General features: G+C 33.3%; 1 protein-coding gene across 1 annotated transcript in view; it reads left to right on the top strand.

Moving 5' to 3' along the window:
* LOC113511733 (ras-related C3 botulinum toxin substrate 1) overlaps positions 1-19,674 on the top strand; it is a 68,847-nt gene extending 49,173 nt beyond the window's left edge. The window contains exons 2-6 of the mRNA XM_026895444.3: positions 8,070-8,141; positions 8,857-9,037; positions 11,305-11,439; positions 12,887-13,071; positions 14,352-19,674. Coding sequence (XP_026751245.1) covers positions 8,070-8,141; positions 8,857-9,037; positions 11,305-11,439; positions 12,887-13,045 — 547 coding nt within the window. The 3' untranslated portion in view covers positions 13,046-13,071; positions 14,352-19,674. The remainder of the gene's footprint in view (positions 1-8,069; positions 8,142-8,856; positions 9,038-11,304; positions 11,440-12,886; positions 13,072-14,351) is intronic.
* The last annotated feature ends 2,618 nt before the right edge of the window (positions 19,675-22,292 follow it).

The following is a 22,292-nucleotide window of genomic DNA, read 5'->3' as shown; positions in this document are numbered from 1 at the left end:
ATATCTTAGGAAATATTCATTTAAATTACATGCTGTAAAGGGCCATATTGAACTATATTAAATGTACAATTTGTACAATGTATTTTAGGCACTTAATTAGATGAAAATTAATGCTGTATTGCTTAAAATCACTTTGTAAATAAACCATTTTTTCCCGTAAAATATAAAGGATAAAAAATGGTTATTGTGGGTTATCCTTAAGAGATAGACATATACCGTCACGGACTTTTTTGTTGACCTTTTTAAGGTGTACAATACTGTAGTACATTATTTTGATTTATCTCGTGGGGTTCAGCCAGCGTTTGCAATGTAAGCGCAAAAAATGTGTTTAATTACGACATCACATTAGAAACCTCTAATTTTGTCAATGTTTCTCTACAATATTATGCATGTGTTTTACATATAAACCTTCCTCTTGAATCACTCTATCTATTAAAGAAAACCGCTTTAAAATACGTTGCGTAGTTTTAAAGATTTAAGCATACATAGGGACGGACAGACAGCGACAGCGACTCTGTTTTATACTATGTAGTGATGACACAATTTAACCTGCTACTTCAAATATATTCTTAAGAATTTTGCATCTTTTTTATTCTTCTATTTAATCATATAATATAAATTTCCACCACATACTAAGTAATAACTGTTCATTGTGGTGCTCCTATTCATGCACGTATAGATAGAAAAAAATTACCTGTTTTTGACGAAGTATTCATATGGAAACTATGTATATAAAGATAAGGATAAAAATATAAGGTGAGGTAATATTTTGGTAATATTAACATAAATCTAAAAGTAATAAATTTAATTGAGTACCTCCTAGATCCAATAAAATGTTTTTATTAGACGTAACTGAGAACCATAATATGAATTAAAGTGAAAAGAAATCGAAAAAAGAAATTACGTCGTGGCATTTGGTGTGGATAAGGTCGTAGGCAATTTTTTTATTCCAGTCTCTTGAATTCGCGGGCGCCAATGTAAAAATAAACATGGCATTAGCTATTAATTAAATATTAATCTCTGTAATCAATTGTTTTTTTATACTGAACTCGATCCATGACCTCGATTGCGTCATGGCCATATTATAGTTTATAGCGACTTGAATGATTCAGTGTCGATATGATCGAGTGCCTTCCAATATATCTCTGTGATGAATCGGTTTATTTATTTTTATACATCTGCGACATATCAAATCATAAGGTTAGCCAGTCATATGACATATTGCTAGAATCAACTTTAGCCTTTATTGACTGATTAATTTTAAAAAAATTGTTAAATGTATCTCATACTGACATTTCTTTATCTCATTTCATTCACATTCTTAGTCCCATTTCAATTTTGTACGTGAGTATATAAAAAATACAATAACCTGCCTACTTAATAGTCGACGTAGTCACCCAATACTTTATCGATAAAATGGTAATTGAAAATGAATAATACTGTATTTTATGTGCCAAATACGATTGTTTCTAAACTGTACTCTCTAAATTTTTGCTACTTAGAATTATTATTAAAAATCTTATCATGTCTTAATTGAAATAACAATAAATAAAATAAACAAATACATAAAAAAATCTACATAATCCTATTTAAATATATGCTAAACTTTACTAACTTAAGTGTATATATAAAAACACATACTATATCTGTATCCACTTGTGCTTATATTTCGCGGTGGTACCGATTTTGGTAGTTTTCAAAATAAAAGTCTCTTTTTTCTTTGCTATACGATAGCTTTAATAATAATCTTTCAAAAAAAGTTATATGCTATTGTGGCGAGTACGAGAGAGCATAAGTAGTCAGGTTGTGCGAAGCACGTCGACACCGGAGATGCGTACGCGCCGGGTTATAGACGGGCAGTCGTCGATCCTTCATTATGTTCCGAGATTATTGCATAGGGTTGGCGCACATACATTTCAAATTGCATACAATATACTTACGTAAATACGGTTTTTTTTTGTACGACTTCGTCCTTGTAATTGGTATAAAACGTATCCTATGCATTTTTACTCCATTTCATATGAGATAGAATGAGATGTCGACATCCGGTGTCTTATTCTTTCTCACTCTAGCGCTAACCGAAATGATTTTATAGATAAATTCCTTTGCCACTTGTCCAGGAAGGTTGGTTTGGAGAATATTAAAAATGGTCTTGCTAGATCAACCAACCTCTCGTCGTTTTTTGGACAAATTAATTACCACAATCGTATAATACTAGTAAATTGACTAAAATATTTTGAATGTGACAGATGATTAAAACTATATATTAACAAATACATATTTGAATTTTGTTCAGTGCTTTTAACTTTGTTTAGATTCATGAATACTACAAATAATAAAAAAAAAATATTCTTAATAGGTAATTTTGATTTTTTATATTCTCTCTGTATCATAATTGTAATCCCACAGACAAATTTTGTACTTAGTACTTAGTACTTAATACGTAAATGAATCCAACAATTTTACTAGAATGTTGTCATGACAATAAAGCTTAATATTGAGCAGTTTACAACTCAAATAAAAGTAAATTAAGGATTTTCTCAACACTCCAATATTGGCGTTGAAAGACATTTATTAAATTTACACTTGAAATTTTACGAATATTCACAAGTTAACCAAATTTCGCAATATTATTATGAAACTTAGGGTTTAATTTGTATATTAAATATAATGTAGGCATAGATTTGTAAATTTATATAATTTTTATATCTTGTTTTAAAGATTTTTTCTTGTATTATATATTTTACTTAATTTTTTTATTATTAGATTGTTTTTTTTTTTTACATTATGAAAATTAGAAAGCATAGAATCATGTGGTACATATGGTTAGATGTACAGGCAAATATATCTATTGTTACAACATTTATTCGTAAATATCAATACTACCAACCCTAACGTGAACATATACAGGATGTCGTACGTACTCGGCACAACACGAGGGCAGAATATTATATTGCTATGAAACTCGGTCGATTTAAATTGCACTCTGACCTCCAGACATCTTTGGAAATATGAGGACAATATTATCTTGTTGGGTTTTAACATTCAAGACTAAGAACAATGCTCTTTTAAAATAAGATAGTTTGATAGTACAATAATATCTAATAGTTGCCATTATAAAGTACTATAAAGACCTAACTACATTTCTCCTTAAAAAATATTAATCGTTCACAAGAAATAAAATATAATAGTATCTACCAATTATAAATTAGGGTTCACAAACAATTTTAATAATCAAATATCAACGAGAAGCTTTTCGCTTGAAAATTGCCTCAATCGAGACCAGCAAGGTCTACTCCATCCAATCCAATCTATAGCCAATGACAATTTTATACTGCACTCATGAAACAACAATAAGGGATTAGGTAAGAATTTAAATCAGTTTGCATTGGCAATTTATACTAATATCCATCTGTCAGAATAATATGGAACCATTATGTCGTTAGTATTACAATTCGAGAGTGCGAAACGTCTCAATTTCAATATCGATCTATTGGAATAAATTTCAAGAGTAACCCATTGATCTCTGGATCATATTTACATAGCAATGCACTTGAACAGTCATATAAGCAAGTAAAATTATACTTAGGGTGAGATATGGCGTGAATTTACTGGGTACGGAGGAATAACACCTGAGTCCTCAGGAATGGCAACGCATAGGGGGTATCATGGGCGAAACAGTATACACTGTTATGTCCATGGTACTGCTCATGTCTATAGGCGTCGGTTACCACTTTCCATTAGGTGGGCCATCAGCTTGTTTGCCATTCTAAGTTGTATAAAAAAAAACTTATTTTAAATTAGCTGTATCCCGCGACTTCGCTCGCGTGAATCAATAAGTATCTACATAATGTATCTTGTAATCTAAGTTACGATATAACCTACCCGTGTACCAAATTTCATTCAAAACCGTTCAGTAGTTTTTGTATGAAAGAGTAAAAAAAAAGACATCCATCTATCCACCTCTACAAGCATTCGCATTAATAATGTTAATAGATTATACTACCATAACTTAATCGATCGATTTTACATTCAATGAATGTGGCATGTTATAACAAATATACATATTATAGTAACATTAGGAAATCTAGATATAAAAACTAAGACAACGGGGGGGGGGGGGGGGAGTTTTGTTAGTAATGTTTTGGCACTTTCTTCCTCGCACAACCACTCTTTGGAATCAACTTCCAGCAGCAGTATTTCCGAACCGATACGACAACATAACCTTCAAGAAAAGAGCATATTCCTTTTTAAAAGGCCGGCAGCACACCTGCAATGCCGTAGGTGTTGTGGGTGACCATGGGCGGCGGTAGTCACTTACCATCAGGTGAGCCGCATGCTCGTTTGCCCCCTGTGTTGTAAAAAAAAAATGAGATTTAGCAGCTTCATTCCTAGCACACCCTACCAGGTCGACCTCCACGCGGTTCTCCCTGGAAACCATAGTGGTTCATTCTTGTTCAATTTGACGCTATGGGCAAACTGACCTGCTTTCATCCTCACCTGTCACCCTTCACTGGTACCCCGCCAGCGTATACCGATAGCGCAGGTGGGGCTACCATTTCATATTCACTCATTAAAAAAAAACTAAGACAACGTGAAAGAGACAGACAGTTCACAATTTATCGTAATAAGGTTGTTAGACATATCAGTTCTATAGACGACAAGACAAAACAAATAACCCCCATAAAGTTGATGGGAATAAATTGTCAACTCGTGCACGGCTGTTTTAAAATAATGCGATCATTGCAATTCTAGGTTCTCGCTGCAAAATATTGCTGCTCAAATTTAGAGTTCTATTAAGACTGTATATTTTCAGCTTTAAAGCTATTGTATTATTAAATGTATAAAAAATTAGGTTGCCTGTAGAGATTTTAGCGGACTAAAATATGAGCTTAGTCTGGAATCTGCTGTTATATTTAGAATAATGAAATTTAAAAGTAACTGATATCTCACCCTGATGTTTCTTCCATTATATAGATATTAAAAACGGTTTAAATGGCTCAGACATCTCTTAAAGTATGTTGCGCTTTATAATCTGTGATCTTTATCCGCTATTTGCAATAAATCATTATTTATAAATGTTGATCTTATATGCTCTTTTACTGGTAGGAATATAAGAGTTAGGAATACACCTATTAACCATAGTATAACGAATTACCAGTGGTACAACTTTGATATCACCGGAACAATTACTTCACATTTGGGGGACTTATCTCTGTATCGGTAAATGTAAAATTTCTGTGGGAACAATCTGTGAGTATATTTTCATTATTTTCAGATAAAAAAAAATAATTTTCCAAGTCGGTTTATAACTGACGGAGTTAGAAAGTAACAAACGAAAAAAATAAAACAGAGTTGAAAACCTCCTTTTTGAAGTCGGTTGAAAATAATTATAATTAACTAACCGTTAAGGAATATAGGATTATATCAATCCATTGATACCAATTCCAACTCCTTTACTCTCTTGAATCTCTTAACATGCACCTTCACGATATTATTTATTTATTTTAAAAGGTATATCAACAGTGTAAATATAGCTATTAATTTTAATTTATATACAGGTGTTGCATCTTGCATTTACTTCAATTACAGATGCACATAACATTTACTTGACATCGAATTCACATTAATAAATTTGACACTAACAAAACATTATTAATTATCAACACTTCATCAAGCTATCATCTTGTCAGTTTATCATTACCATTATTGTATTGGCACCCGTTATCTTAAAAAAATCTTTAACTAACAATTAAATTGGTCCCTATACAATAAAATCTTATCCAAAGTAAAATCAAAAGAAATATGATTGACTTGACCTAGGCGATAACAACGACAAGAAAACGAATCACGTTTCTATTGTTTTGTTCTGTATTAATAATCGATCGTATAGATCTTGTCGAGATCGTTTCGTCCCCGTTCATCATGCCCGACCGCGGTTATGGAAACACGTCAGTGTCTCACGGGAAATTAGCAGGTTTGCAATAAAAACTGGTGAATCTATCCCCTGTCTAATGTCGTGCTATAAAAATCTCTTAAGTCTCTATCGTAGCACTACAGGTTTGTATAATTCGTTCTGTACAAGTGCAAACCCTAGTTCTGTTTAGATATTACGTTTTTCCCTTATGCAACACTTCAAAACTCTTAATAATTTAAGCACGCGAGATATACGTTACTAGCGCTATTATGCGATCCATTTGTTAGATATCTTTACAACGCCCACGTTCTTATACTCGGTACAATAAATGAAATTTATTATGTGCGTAAATCTCGCTCATTTTAGCAAAGCTTTGTGTTTATTTATGTTTATACATGGGATTGTAATATATTGTAATCTATATCCCTTTTATCTATTTACGCCATTCACTGACTGATAGCGAAAATATGGATTAAATTTACTAGTATGTTATCAATTTAACTAGCTATTGCCCGCAACTTTGTAAGCGTGAATTGTAGAAGTAGATAATATTTTTTAGATTGCATGTCAAGATAAAACTTACTCCAATTACAGATAGATGGACGAAAGGTTTTCTATTGCTCTTATTAAGACCCCTCATATAAATTTTTCCTATGTACAGATATTCGTCTACAATTTCATTATATTAGTAAAATTTTAAATAAGCCAAAAGGGGAGTTTTGCCAATAGTTGCAACGCTTGGCAGGTTGGCAACCACAGTTAGGATTATAGGGATGTTCTAAGAGGGACGTTGCTGTCTATCCTTCTACCAATAAGTTCCGTTAGTTGTCTTTTACGACACCCACGGGAAAAGAAGGAGTGGCTAATTCTATGCCGGGACCACACGACAATGAGTGATGATTACACCATAAGAATTAGTGCTTATTTTATTGGTTACTCGTACAACTTCATTAAAAAGCTAGCTAGTGTTCCCTTGGTAATAGGTATAGATTATGCTAACTTGGTAGCATAAAACATATTTTTATTAGAATTATACTTTTTTGCTTTTATATTTACAAAGGTCTCGTTTTATGTAATCGCTTTGTGAATACTATCTTGTCACTTTATACTACTGTCTAAGTAATCCTTGAACCTTGCCTTATATAGGTACAAAATTATTATTGTTAACAATAATTTTCAACAAAAATATTAATTTTAACAAATAAAAATATATATTATATAATAGTACAAATTTTAATTAAGAAAATACTATTCCAAAACATACCTAAAATCAGTCTGGTTGATGAATCAATTTGCTATTTTTCCTGTAGTTGTGACTTATATAGAAAATATGAAAATATAAATTAAGTTATTACGAATTATGACGTATAAGTCTTACCAGAGGGAGACTTTGTACTAAAATCGTTTGCTTGGACATCTCTGTCCCATTCGTGTTTCTATCGTAAAGCAGTTGTGTTTGCATGTCTGTGTTTCGGTTTGAAGGATAGGATCTGACGGTGAATTTGCAGAGTATAGAGGAATAACACCTGAGTCCTCAGGAATGGCAACGCATGGGGAGTATGATAGGCAAAACAGTATACTCTGTTATGCCCATGGTACTGCTCATGTCTATTGGCGACGGTTACCACTTTCCATCAGGTGAGCCGTCAGCTTATTTGCCATTCTAAGTTGCATAAACAAAAAAACGACAAATTCAACTATCTGAAGTTATCGCAAGAAATTATCGCGACCGCGTTATAAAACGTAAAAAATCTTATCTTTTCTTGACACACTTTTTCTACACAAATATATAAATTATAAATAAAAAAGCCTATTAATTTTTATTTCAGTACGTACTATTTTTTTTACTTTTAATGACTAGTTTATAAAAAATTGTATTACTAACAAAATATAATTTATTATTTCTAAGATATAATTAATTGTTATTAAATTATACGTATCTATTTTTTTTTCTTTATACTATAAAAAATATATATGCACTACATATAAGTTTAATATTCTTTACACGACCAACTTGCAACGATGCAGGTTGCATCCTATCGCCTTACAAGGTGCGTGCTCAAGTGGTTTTTCTTTAGGTCAGTACAGAGCCTTGCAAAATCCAGATTTATAAAGCTCTGTTTAACGAAGATTTTTTTGTTTTTGTTCACAGTGCCGTCGGTAAAACCTGTCTGCTCATCAGTTACACGACAAATGCCTTCCCGGGTGAATACATACCTACAGTGTAAGTATTATAAAATAAAATTAAAAAAAAATACATAATTATACATGAAATAAAAATAAAAATAATAAGCATTTTGCTCACTACTTCTTACGTGTAAATTTTCAGAAGTAAACCAATGAGATTTACTTCTTATATCCGAATAGACCAATTCTTGATGGCGTAACACAAAACATACACTAGATTTTAAATTAAACCTTTGGAAACAACTGTAAAAACTGTGTAAAAATTTTGTGTAATAATTTTTGCCTGATGCCGAAACAAATATACAGACAAAAAAAGTTTATATCTTCTTGAAAGGCTGGCGTTGCGTCGACTGCTATGGTATCGTTAGTACCCATGCTATAGCCTATGGGCATACGCATTAATACCCATCTGTCTGTCTGTTTATTATGTTATACAATATATTATATTTCGATAATTTAAAATTTTATTCCATAAAAAACGACATCAATCGTGAAAAAAAAAACAGTTATTTTGATTTCAAAACTACTGAACCGATTTTGATAAATTTTCTGTGATACCAATCTGAAGATATATTCTTTCATAAAAAAAAAAAAGAATTTTCCAAATCAGTTTATAAATGATGGAGTACTGAAGTAACAAACATGAAAAATTACAACAGAAATGAACCTACTCTTTTGTTGAAGACGGTTAAAAACTGTTGTGTCTATTAGTAATTGCATATGATTTAAAACAAATATTATTCCGATTCCAGATTCGACAACTACTCGGCGAATGTGATGGTAGACGGCAAACCAATCAACTTGGGGCTATGGGATACGGCGGGTCAAGAAGATTACGACCGCCTGCGGCCACTGTCCTACCCACAGACCGATGTCTTCCTCATATGCTTCTCACTCGTCAATCCGGCCTCCTTCGAAAACGTTCGTGCCAAGGTAAACAAAACTTAATTTTTTTATTGTACGTTAAAATAGTACAATTATAGTTAGTACAAAAACGTAAGAAATCCAATTTTTTTTTATACAACTTAGGCAAACAAGCTGACGGGCCGCCTGATGGAAAGTGGTAACCGTCGCCTATAGACATGAGCAGTACCATGGACATAACAGAGTATATTGTTTCGCCCATGATATCCCCCATGCGTTGCCATTCCTGAGGACTCAGGTGTTATTCCACTGTATCCAGTAAATTCACACCATATCCCACCCCACAAACCGAAACACAGTCATGCAAACACAACTGCTTCACGGTAGAAAGACGCATGGGACAGAGGTACCCAAGCAATCGACTTTTGTACAAAGTCTCCCTCTGGTAAATTTATCTGTAACAACTATATAGATACATATACATCTAGTTGTAATAGCTGTTGTATGGTCCAGACATACCAAATGCTTTCTTAATGATCGGTTGGGATTCGAGATACACAAACAAAACCACTTTCACATTAATATAAAGAATAACAATATTGTGTTTTCAATATGTGTGCTAAATTAATATGTTGCGATGTGTGGAGTCTTTTTTTTAGCCATGTAGGTCCCGGCATAGAATGGGCCACATCTTCCTTTCCCATAGGTTTAGTAAGAGGCAACTAGGGAGGACGAGAGATCGGCATCAGCGTCCCTCTTTTAATATCACCAAAAGCCAAACTGTCAAGCGTGGCAACCACTGGTAAAACCCCACTTATGGGGGGGGGGGAGGTCTATGTTCAGCAATGGACAGATAACGGTTCAAATGATGATAATGATAGTTGTACTCAATAGTTTATATTTATAATAAGTTTACTATTGTAATCTTTTGGAGGAAACAATAACGAATATCTATCTATATTTATAGATTTTTCTTCAGTGCAACCAGTGTTTGCGCTATAAAGAAAAACCATAGCTTCAATTATCACGAAGTTAACATAACTAAAATATCAAGTCAGGCAAATTGAGAACGTTCCTTTTGAAGTTGCCGCTCAATAAATGTGAAAGTGAGTTTGTTTATTACCGCTTGACGCCTCAACAGCTCAACTGTACGTAATTAAATTTGGCATACACGTAGTGTATGGCGTGTAGAAGGACGTAGGTTACTTTTTATTCCGGTCAATTAATTATTATTTATGTCCTAGTGATGCGGGCTAATTTGATTTTGAATCATAACTTTGTATAGGTTACATTCCACACTAGGGATAGACATGTATCCAGCCGTTTCTCTAAATATTTATGTTTTTGGCACAATAACAAAAGAATACGCATCATTTAAGTGTTTAATGATAATAATTATTTCAAAGCAATTTCGTTTGTTTTTTTTAATGGATAACAATGAAATGGTAACCCCATCTGCGCTATCGATATGCGCTTGCGGGGTACCAGTGTCAGATGATGTGTGCGGAGCAGGTCAGTAGGCCCATCGTGACGAATTCATTAAGAATAAATCACGATAGATAAAACATCACCGAAAGCCTAACTGCAGTTGTCAACCCGCTTGCCAAGCGTGGCAACTATTGGCAAAACCCCCCTTATAGGGGAGACCCATGTTCAACAGTGGATAGTTAACGGCTGATATGTGAAATCCCTTTACCAGTCGGAACCGCGTAGAACTCGCCCTGACATAGTATATTGCGAGCAATAGGACCGCTAGTCCCCACTAACAATATCTTCTTTCCTATTATGTGTGTGTGTATAATGAGGGAGTTATTAATAGGTATGCGATTATATTTATATCGTAATTCTGTGCGTATCAGGATATCAAAACTAATCTAATTGAATCAAACTAATATATCGCTGTATATCTTTTTTACAAGTGCAATAAAGTATATATATATACCTATACCTACCATTTTCCCTCTTTTTGTCTTAAAGTAATGAAAAGACCCAAATTGAAATTCACAAACAAATATTTTACATTATATTACGGAAGAATGTCAACCCTACTTAAAAATTAATAAATAATAATATTAAAGGATTATTATAAAATAAATAAAAAATAAATATAACTCACAATAGTTATTACTGTACCCGAATAAGTAGTTATTACTGTCGTGAGTCGTATTGAACAGCGCGCTGGTTGCGCAGTGCTGTTTGCGACACAGCCTTGAACCGCGCTCATGAATAAGGCTCCTGTTGATTTGAAAACTAGTCAGACAACACCGAATCTGAAACGTGTGTAAAGCTGATATAAACAATTACAATGTTAAATGATGTTCTGTTATGTATTCCAGTGGTATCCAGAAGTAAGGCACCACTGTCCTTCAACGCCTATAATCCTAGTGGGCACGAAGCTTGACCTTCGCGAGGACAAAGACACGATTGAGAAGCTGAAGGACAAGAAACTCGCGCCCATAACGTACCCGCAGGTAAATATAGCATAATATTAGTATAATAAATGCGAACGTTTGCAACGGTCGATGGATGAATGGATGTTTGTTACTCATTCATGCAAAAATTACTGAACGGATTTCAATGAAATTTTGTTCATGATTAGGTATTATTGTTGAAAGTTTACTAAGTACACATTATATTTTAATTTCATAAATATCAGTTTAACTTATGCGTAATTTCATCGAGAAAGATCAACTAGTTTCGGGACCATTCAAGACCCTTAGTTTGGAGCGGCTGTGACGCGAGTACGAGCGTGATAATTATTATAACATTAAAAGACGGCTAGGTTATATCGTAACTTAGCACATAAGATAATTTAAGTATTGATTCACGCGGGCAAAGCCGCGAGATACAGCTAGTTATATATATATAGTAATATCCATAAGTTATAATGAGAAAAGTTCACGAGTTTCGGAGGTAATTATAGAAACTACTTGAGCTATTTTTGGTTGAAACACAAAGGAATTAAAATGAGATTATAACGGAAAGGGTCCAAAATGACCTTTTCAATCTTGATACCCATTATGTTATGACCTTGTATTAGTAGTAACTCGATTAGGGTTGTGAGGGGGAAAACTGGAATTTGCGATACCGTTTGTGGGAATAGCTAGTAATCGTTTTTTTTTATGATATTTAGAATAGCAAACAAGGTAACGGCCTGTCTAATGCACTATCCATCACATCACTGTCACGTATAGACATGACTATCACCATGGACATTGCAGAATACACTATAATGCCCATTATATTTCTCATGATAATAATCTGTCTAGTATTAGACTATTACCAGTGTAATCCCTGCTGAATAGCTGTTTTATAATTTCGTAGGTTTTGTACCTCTCGTGTTGAATGTTGTAAGGCAGTTTTCAATACTTTTATTTTAAAGAAAATTTGTAGTTGCATGTTTCAATTTTAGATATATAATACTTATCACATTTAATGCTCCAATTACAGGGTTATCAAATCATTATATCTAGTTACTAAGGGCGGTCACAATGTATTTTGTGATATCTATTCATGTCGATAGGCAACAGTTACGCTGGTGGACTACCAGTAAGAGATAATAGGTAAAGGCGAAGTCAAGTTAGCTGGCCCATTGTAATGAATTCATCAAGAATTATTCATGATTCTGGGAAGAACCAAACCCTGCCTATACACATGCTAGCAGGGTCCAATTAGGGGTGAAAAGAAAGGATGAAAGCAGAAAACAGCCCATTGTGACGACGAATCACGAATTCATCAGGAATTAACCATGATGGCTTCTAGGGGAGACCACACGGAGGTATATTGCTAGAAATGAAATTGTTAGATCCCATTACTAACAATCCCTTTCACTCCAACCATGTATATAAGGGACGACTGGCCCAATCATTAACAATCTTCTTCCTCTCGATCTTAATGAGTATATGCCCTCCGATTCAGGGTCTTGGCATGGCGAAGGAGATCACAGCGGTGAAGTACCTGGAGTGCTCGGCCCTGACGCAGAAGGGCCTGAAGACGGTGTTCGACGAGGCGATCCGCGCCGTCCTGTGCCCCTCGCAGCCGATCAAGTCGCGAAGTCGGAAGTGTAGTATTCTGTAATTTCGCCGCTGAAGTCACGTTACATGGTATGTGATATGTTATTACTAATTTTTACCTGCGGCTTCGTCTCTGTGACTGGAACATATTGACTGACCGAGATAAAAGTAACCTATATCCTTCTTCGTAGTAAATACTACAATGTACACCAATTTTCATGACAATTGCTTGAGCAGTTAAGGGAGACCTTATTATTATTAGTAAGGATATTACTTATTTATATTCGTGGCTCATGGGCGATTATTTTTTTTATTTTATTTTTTTTAATTTGAGACATTTTACCACAATAAAATGCATGTATATGTATTATATGTATTTGAAAATTTAAAATAAAAACTTGTGTTAATTAATTAATAGGGGTCGATTTTAGTCCTTGTCGACCCCCAATATCAGTTTTGGTATATGGCGACCCCAAGGTTGTCTTAGTTTTAAGTTTTAGGTATCCCTGAGATAGATAAACTCACTGTTGACATCGAGAAATAACATAGATTACCTTGCTAAATGATGAAAAACAAACAGTATATAACATACGAGTGATGTAATCGATTTTTTATCATTATGTGGGAAAGTGAAACATGTGTACCGTGTGAAAGTGCAATATGTATTCTGTGTACATAGAATTAACAAAATCAATAGTTCATTTTTAATACAATTGTTAATAGATACACTGACCACACAAAGCCGCCAGTACAAATTGTATTCTAGTAATATAATGCAATATTTTTCATCATCATCGTCATCATATCAGCCGTTATCTGTTCATAGGTAGACATAAGCCTCTAAGACTACCATAAGTAACCGGGACCATTCATTATGGCATTTTTTTATTGGTGGAATTTTAGTACTACGCTTAACGTACCAGTAGTAACTACGCTTGGCAGGCGGATTGGCAACCGCAATTAGGCTTTGGTGATGTTTTAAAAGAGACGTTGATGCCCTTCCCTCGAGCATTAAGTTCCTTTAGTCGCCTCTTACGACACACACTTTACTTTACTCACGAGACAGGAAGGGGTGGCCTATTCTATGCGAGGACCATCATGATGGGATGAAAACATTTCCAAAGCCTAACTGCGGTTGTCAATCCGCGTGCCAAGCGTGGCAACTATTGGCAAATCCCCTTTTAAGGAGAAGCTTATGTTCAGTAGGATACATAGCATTCCTCATGCGTTGCTATCCCTGAGAACTATGGTCTAACTCTTGTAATTTATCTATTTATTTTTGTATTATATCTTGTAATTTTGTTACTATTACAAATTGAGAATGCCTTATCAGTGCCCAAATTAAATAAAATGCAATATTTTCTTTTCAGAATCATGTAGCCAACGTCGACGCCAGTGTAAACAGCATAGCTTTTAAACATAGCGCACCAAAAGAACCGTCTCCACCTTGCAGTTGGACACAACAGTGTGCTAAACAAATGGACTGCAATAAATGCATACTTAGACGTTAATTTTTACTGTTTAATACATATTATTAATTGTAACGTGGGTTGGTGTGAGTGGAGTCCGTAATGTAATCGCTTTTATATAATCCGAATGAATTTTATGGGGCACTGACTGAGTCTATGGCACTTGTCGTTTTTTAATATTGAAAGTAGGCAATAACGTTACGTCGCGCGCGGTTCATATTAAAAACCTTATGTTACAGTACCGTTAAAGGTATGATGCGAAAACATTTTCAGTGACATAAATACTTTATGCACGCATATAATGCTCTTTATTTTTTACAATATCACCTTATTATTTCAGTATCATACGAGTTTACCGTCACGATATAATAAAAGCCAAAACTATTCTATAGAGACGCTTAATTTTCTACGATGATTGGAAACGGAATTCACCACCAAAATACGTATAGTAAACATATGTTTTGCGACTTTTATTTTGGTGTTCTGGTCGTAATCATCGAAGGAAAGAAGTTGATATAATCTATTATTTCTGAATATTCTAATTTTCTTTATACATATTTGATTTACTATTATACTGTGAATATCTCTTAGTTTCTCATCTGCGAGCGATTAGAAATTTGCTTGTTGAAGTATGCCGAATATTTTCAAATACGCATCATATCTTAATAGGGGTATTGTGAACAATCAGGATCCTGTTTTAATTTAAACGCTTTGTCCTCGCGATAAGTTCATACAAATAAAAGTTACATTCCTACATTGTTGCTGAAAATAAACTGTTACATTCACTACAAATTGTTCTTTTTCTTCTGTTTATCTTAATATTGGTGATTAATATGGAATTGTTGAAATTTGTGTTAGACAGAGATTATATTTTTCGATTTATTATTACTTATTTTTGTTTCCCATTGTTGTATTTCATGTGTAGGTGTCGGATAAGTACAGTATTTGTTAAGGGCCATTTATTTGATTCGTGTTCATATTAATGGGTCAATGTAAGCAACCGGTATAGGTCCATTCGATGTTTCCACAATTTGAATCGATTATCGATTGGTTAATACTGCTTGGGCTTCCGTCAAGGCTGAGGCGTCTTGTGTTGTCGATGTTTGAAATGTTGTGACAGCATTTATAAATACTTCTGCAGTATTTTTTTTTTTTATTATGAGAAACATCAAAAATTTTATGTTAGAACCACACTCGCGTCTGTTGTAAGGAAGGTTCGCTTAGTCATACGAAAATATGAATTCACGTCAGTTATTGTTCTTGTGCTTGTACATTAGAGGTTTTGGCGCGTTATTAATTATTTATTTATTTACATAACAGAGGTACAGTTATAAATATGATGTTGTAAAATTTGTAGTATGCTCTGTATTACAATCATGGGATGCATAGATATTATTACATAATATTTAACAATAATTAATAAATTGTTAATGTAAAAATTATTATTATTATTATTGAGTTGACTGGAAGAGATCTCTGTCAGAAACAATACGAAACAATGTAATTTACAAATGCAATAAAGTATATATATAATCTTTCAACTATGTACTATCGGACTTGCGTTGTTTATTTAGATTGACTTCACTTCCAATGGATTATACTATTATAAACGTAAAATATTCTAAAATGAATAGTTGTAGGGCATCATTTAAAAAAAAAAATTCGTCAAGGCTTTCAAATCTAAATAAATATCTAAATTATCTAGCCTCCTCTTATTAGTAAAGTATAATAACTAACGATAAAATATACCAACCTTAGGCACGATATTTCTCGTTACAATGGATTCAGGTGTGATCCCAACATAAATCGTTTTATTTTTCTTAATCGATTATAAATACCTTCGGTATACAGGTCCTCAGCTTTGATAGAACATTAGTTTTAAATACCGCATATTCGATATGTAAGCCTGCGTGTATGAATGGCCAATACATTAGAGATACATATCGTCGATGGAACTAGTTAAGCTGTAAGGGACGATGCGCATCGGCAATTAAATCGATTCCTAATCGATAGTTCTGTATAAAAATCGATTTGGCTACAGATAAACGATTGCACAAACTGCGTAGTCTATGGTTATGCCGTATTGACACGATCAGAGTATACTCGGACCCAGTAAACTCGCACGAGTTCACACGAATAGTAATGAACACAAGAAACTAGTAAATCTGTTATAAACACTTGATTTGTTAAAATTTTCGAGTTAACGCAATCTGAGTAGAATTAGATCAGAACGCCATAACCCAGACTGCTCGAATATGATTTCGATTATTCAAATAGTTTGTATATACCAAGCTAGTGATGTACTCTGATCGTGTCAATACGGTATTTAGTACTACCCACAGATGCAGCTATATGCTTCGCTTGGAGTTTTATCGATTACTTTTTAATGAGACGGTGATTAAAAACATAAGTGACCGTTCTTATTAGTCGTAATTTACACCGTCTAGTTGAAAAATGTAATCGATATATTAATCGCCAATAAATTAAAAGTGCATTGTATTGATGAACGGTGTACTGTGTATCGCACAATTCTAGCATTACTCGTTAATCGAGTCCATACGGACGGCATACGACGCTATTCGTTCGTTTAGACTCGATTTTGTAACTAACACTACATTCCGGGACCATAACGTGTTAGTTACTTTAATAAATGGGTTAAGTAATAAAGATACAATACGGCGTCAAGCTTCTAATTATTACGATAAGAATATTAAAAAAAAAAAAAACTAATTCATACATAAATAAATTTTATGATTCTGGAATGTAGTTTTTAGTATTCATGGGAGATGGCATTTTTCGCTGAAAATGTGATAACGGATTTAGGCTTTAATTGACTGCCGTGACTGGGCGGCCTCTAAGCTTTTCGGTTTCTTTCTATTTTACTAATGCTTTTAACTTTGTAATACACCGTTTCTTAATATAATAAATGGCATCAAGTTAATTACAGTCTAAATCCACTCCTAAATATATGTTTAAACTAAGGTGAAATAGTACACATAAGTTTTCGTTTAAGGTGTGCAATTGTTACTGCTTGCTTCATGTTCCGACACGCGTGTAGTCAGTAGTGTTCTCGAGAAGCTTCAAATCAAACGGAATTCACAATACCAATATGTTTGAAGCCATGATTAAGAGCGTTTTACCACAGCGTATAAAACAGCGTTTGTCTGTTGTCTGTCCATTTTGAAACTTATTTCAACTATTTATTGATGTCTCTTATCGATTATTTTAAAATTGGTTTTCGTTTACCCTAAAACGTTAATCATACAATAAGTTGCACGAAAACTAATCACTATTTTGATTTTGAAGTTTCTATCATCAAATTATTAAATTTCAGTGACAGTTCTATAGGATATTTATTGCAAGGTTAATATTTACATACATTTGTTTGCTATGAGAGCACATTTGAAATTTTTATCAAAAGTCTATGAAATTGTTAAATTGTTTTAGTTTTGACAGTTAATACAAACGTCACTAGTGTTGTAAATGGACCATACGCTGACGCGTTTTTTTTTATCTCTTTCACTACAGTTTGAAAACGAGATAGAATTTGTTGGCTTCAATTTCGTGTTTACCGTGTTATCTCCATTTGCTTTTAAACTTCCTGACTGTAGACCTGACAATTATGATGCCATGGACACAATTTTTTACTCTGTAGGTAAAACTATGTTCTTCTATACTTTATCTATGATCTATCAATGAAAGCACCAACAATTGCACAAAGCATACAACTTATGAGATAACATTTTAATGTATGTATTGTTCAGATGCAAATATTTAGAAGAATCAGAATGTAAATAACGATGATTTAGTATTAACTGAAAGTGTATAATCTAATGCGCCATTATCTTTGGCGACGCATTTTTTATATAACTGAAACCATTGTAGGGGGCTTTGACTGTGCATTTTTATATAAGTTGAAAATTGTTAAAAAAATTATAATACTTTTATGTATTCGATTGTTTCTTTTTCTCGTATGTAATCTAATGTAAGAATTGGTAACTACATTTTATTGTAAGTATATATTGAATTTGAATTCACACGAGCTAACAATGAACATGTTTTACACACTTAATCTGTAAATGGTTAAATCTGCATAGAATCGAATTCATTATTAACAGAGATAATTGTAATTACGATGAATAAATAATTTATTATTTTATTGCTTTACGATTATAATTTATTGACATACGTTGTCAATAAATTATATATACGAGTTTAGAAGTCGGGAAGATATACCAAGGTTAATCTGTAGTACATCAATTATTAAAACTGTCAGTTAAAATATTACTCTACGACTTGGTTGTAAGAAGCAAAATCGGATGAACTCTAATGTAGTTTGAAATTATGTCACAATTATTTTATGCTAAATAAAAGATTGTGTATAATAATTCTCTTAGTACATTTGATAGAATGGAACGTCTAATCTGATCTGTTAATGAAGGCGACAATTATTGTAAATGTAAGGTTTTTTTTTAAATGCAGATTTGTCTCAGGACAGATTCTAAAATGCTATCAATCAGAGGCACATACTTAGACTTTGTCTCAAGAATACATACTATAAGAAGTATAACAGTGAATCACTGTACAGCTGTATCACTGCATTGATTGGGTAATATGAGCTTTGTGACTCATAACTCATATGAAGATGACATTGTACCATGTCGTTGTTAGCGAGTGAGTGACATTAGCCTCGTTTTGTAATAATTTCTGCCATATATACTGACGCATTGTATCTATCGGTGTTCACTACATAACCATATATGCTAAAACATAGTATTCATATATAAAAATATGCTAGCATCCTGTTTAGATCTGAGTGCTTCTGCTGTAATTTGTTATATAATACAAAAGTGGGATAATCAGATTTTTAACTAAATACTTGAAACCCTTAGGCATTTATTACGTACATAATAATTATATGAATATAAAATATGGATGTGAAATTTTAAAAGCAGTATATTAAAAATTGAAATGTATACAGAAGAGCTCTAACTAAAACGATGCGGTATTTTTTTAATTATCCCGCCTATTTTAATGTCCACTGTTATCCGTATTTAATCCGTAAATTGCTTGTATAATATTATTTTTATACAAATGAAATTGGATAAGGAACTTGTGTCGTATTAAAATGCAATCGATAGATAAGTATAACGCTGTCGGTAATTCTTCCAAATATTGTAAAGCCTCTGAATAATTCAAATTATATTTATATTAACTGTTCAAATGTGAGTTTTTAATTTATTCTCCAATTACTTGTATCCCACGCCTTCACTCACGTGAATTATTTATTTATTTTACACTTTATGGCACCGATTATAAAATACGTAAAAAATAAAATAATAAATACAGTAATTTTTATTATTGGGATAATATAAAGTTTCCATTTAAGATTATATTTTCTAACAGAGATATATATTCTTTACAGAGATATATATTCTTTACAGAGATATATATTGTTTTTTTTATACAACTTAGAATGGCAAACAAGCTGACGGCCCACCTGATGGAAAGCGGTAACCGTCGCCTATAGACATGAGCAGTACCATGGACATAACAGAGCACACTATTTCGCCCATGATACCCCCCATGTGTTGCCATTCCTGAGGACTCAGGTGTTATTCCTCTGTACCTAGTAAATTTACGCCATATCCTTCAAACACAGCCATGCAAACACAACTGCTTCACGGTTGAAACACGAATGTGACAGAAGTACCCAAGCATTCAACTTTTGTAGAGTCTTCCTCTTTCTATATATTCAATTCAACTACTCATGAACGTCAACGCTGTGTCAGTTAATTTGCATTTTTATTACATTTAATTATTTCTATCTTAGTAAAATTTCTGCGTTCATCAAAAGAAAAAGGCCAAAGCTATAGTTTTGGTATGTCTAGAATAAACAAATTGCGAACAGCTGACGTTTGTGTGGCGACGACACAGTGGCGTGCGAAGTATTCTACCTTATTAGAAAAAGATCGTACATAAGTGAGCGTAGATATTTATTCTGAATCTATAGTGAATATCCTATAATAATAATAGTGTTTAAGTCTAAATACCATACATACTGTAATAGCGGTTGGACTACAAAATGTCAAATGTACATTTTGTATACTTATTGGTAAAACGTAGGATTTCAATTCTTTTGGCTCGATAGAATGAAAAGCAACAACCAATTGGTTGATCTTTAAGGTAGGAGAAACAAAACAGTGACTATCTGGAGCATAGACTTAGTATAATGTATTACGTATCTGGAGGCACAGTCCAGAACGCCTAAACTCGAGTCAATTTACAAATGTTCGTTCACATAATCTAAGATTCATAAATAAATGCCCTTGTGTATATATATATATATATATATATATATATATATATATATATATATATATATATATATATATATAATTTCAGCCGTTAACTGTCGACTGCTGGACATAAACCTTCCCCATAAGGAAAGTTTTACCAGTAGTTGCAGGCGGGTTGGCAATCGCAGTTAGCCTTTTAAAGATGTTTTAAAAGGGACGCTGCTGCCCATCCGTCGCCTTCAGTCGCCTTTTACGACACCGCTGGGAAAGGGAGGGGTGGCCCATTCTATGGCGAGAAACACACGGCGAATAGATATATATATTAAATAATTATAAATGCAACGCATAAAGTGTATCATGGGCGACACATTATGCTCTGTTATGTCCACGGTACTGCTCATGTCTACAGTCCGTAGTACCGTCGTCTATACGACGGTTACCACTTTCCATCAGGTGGGCCGTCAGCTTGTCGCCTTTTTAAGTTATATACAATCAATATTATTTTTACCTGTATAACGCCATATAGTAGTATTCTGAGCAAAGCTTATTTTGAGTACTAAACAACTTAAATACGCATTATCAACAGAAGACCAGATCTAAACCGAAACAAACAGATAAATAAAATAAATAATAAGACAAATATTCATAAATATAAATGTATTTATTGTACGCGACTCGAAGTCACGACCTTCATAATTATCTTGGGGGTGTTTCACCCGCTACACTACCAGGGTCGTCAACATTATAAATGACATATTTGAGTATATTTTAACGCTAATGGAATTTCTGGCCTAAGAAGCATGCGTGTCCTGGACGGCACAGTTTAATTTATGACAATTCTTTCGCTGGTTTTATAATTAATGTACCTCTTTTGTCAAATCAATCAAAACATATAATTAAATCGTAACTGGTCGCTGTCTGTACATGGAAGATATATAAGAAAAACGATTATATAACGCTTTATAAACGAAATAGGACTCGAAACAATTATTTTTAGAATTTTTGTCTGTTTGTCTGTACGCTTGTGCACGCTAATCTCAAAAACGGCGTAGCTGATTGGCGTTGAATGCGGTTTTCACTAATGCGTTGCGGTTTGCTCCATTTAACATTTATGTAGTGTTTATTTTATTTCAATCGGTTCATGAATAAAAAAGTTATATTAATCTAAAGAATCACATACAAAATGCTATAAAATAACCGATCAGTTGAATCGACTGAAACTTTTTTTTATTATATGTATTGATTTTCGAAAATTCTGACTACTCCTGCGAAGCCGGGTCGGATCGCTAGTATTTAAATATATCATCAAAAATATATGAGTAGCTTAGAAAAATCAGATTTAGTAAAAAAAATAGGTCAAATGATTACTCACTAGATTGTGATGACTCGAGATGATAGCGTGGCGCTTTTGTAATTAATTCTATTTGATAAAACGGTCAACAATGTATAAAGTCAATAATAACTGGTCTTACGACATACGAGATAACAGCAACTCAAGAAAAACACGATCGGTTTGCGATTGTATTCGCGTTTATTAGTAACT

Source organism: Galleria mellonella, unplaced genomic scaffold, assembly GCF_026898425.1.
Source record: "Galleria mellonella isolate WM207_F2 unplaced genomic scaffold, CSIRO_AGI_GalMel_v1 utg116, whole genome shotgun sequence".
Taxonomy (NCBI): Eukaryota; Metazoa; Arthropoda; class Insecta; order Lepidoptera; family Pyralidae; genus Galleria; species Galleria mellonella.
Note: the sequence above shows the minus strand (reverse complement) of the source record. Positions and strands in the feature narration are given on the sequence as shown.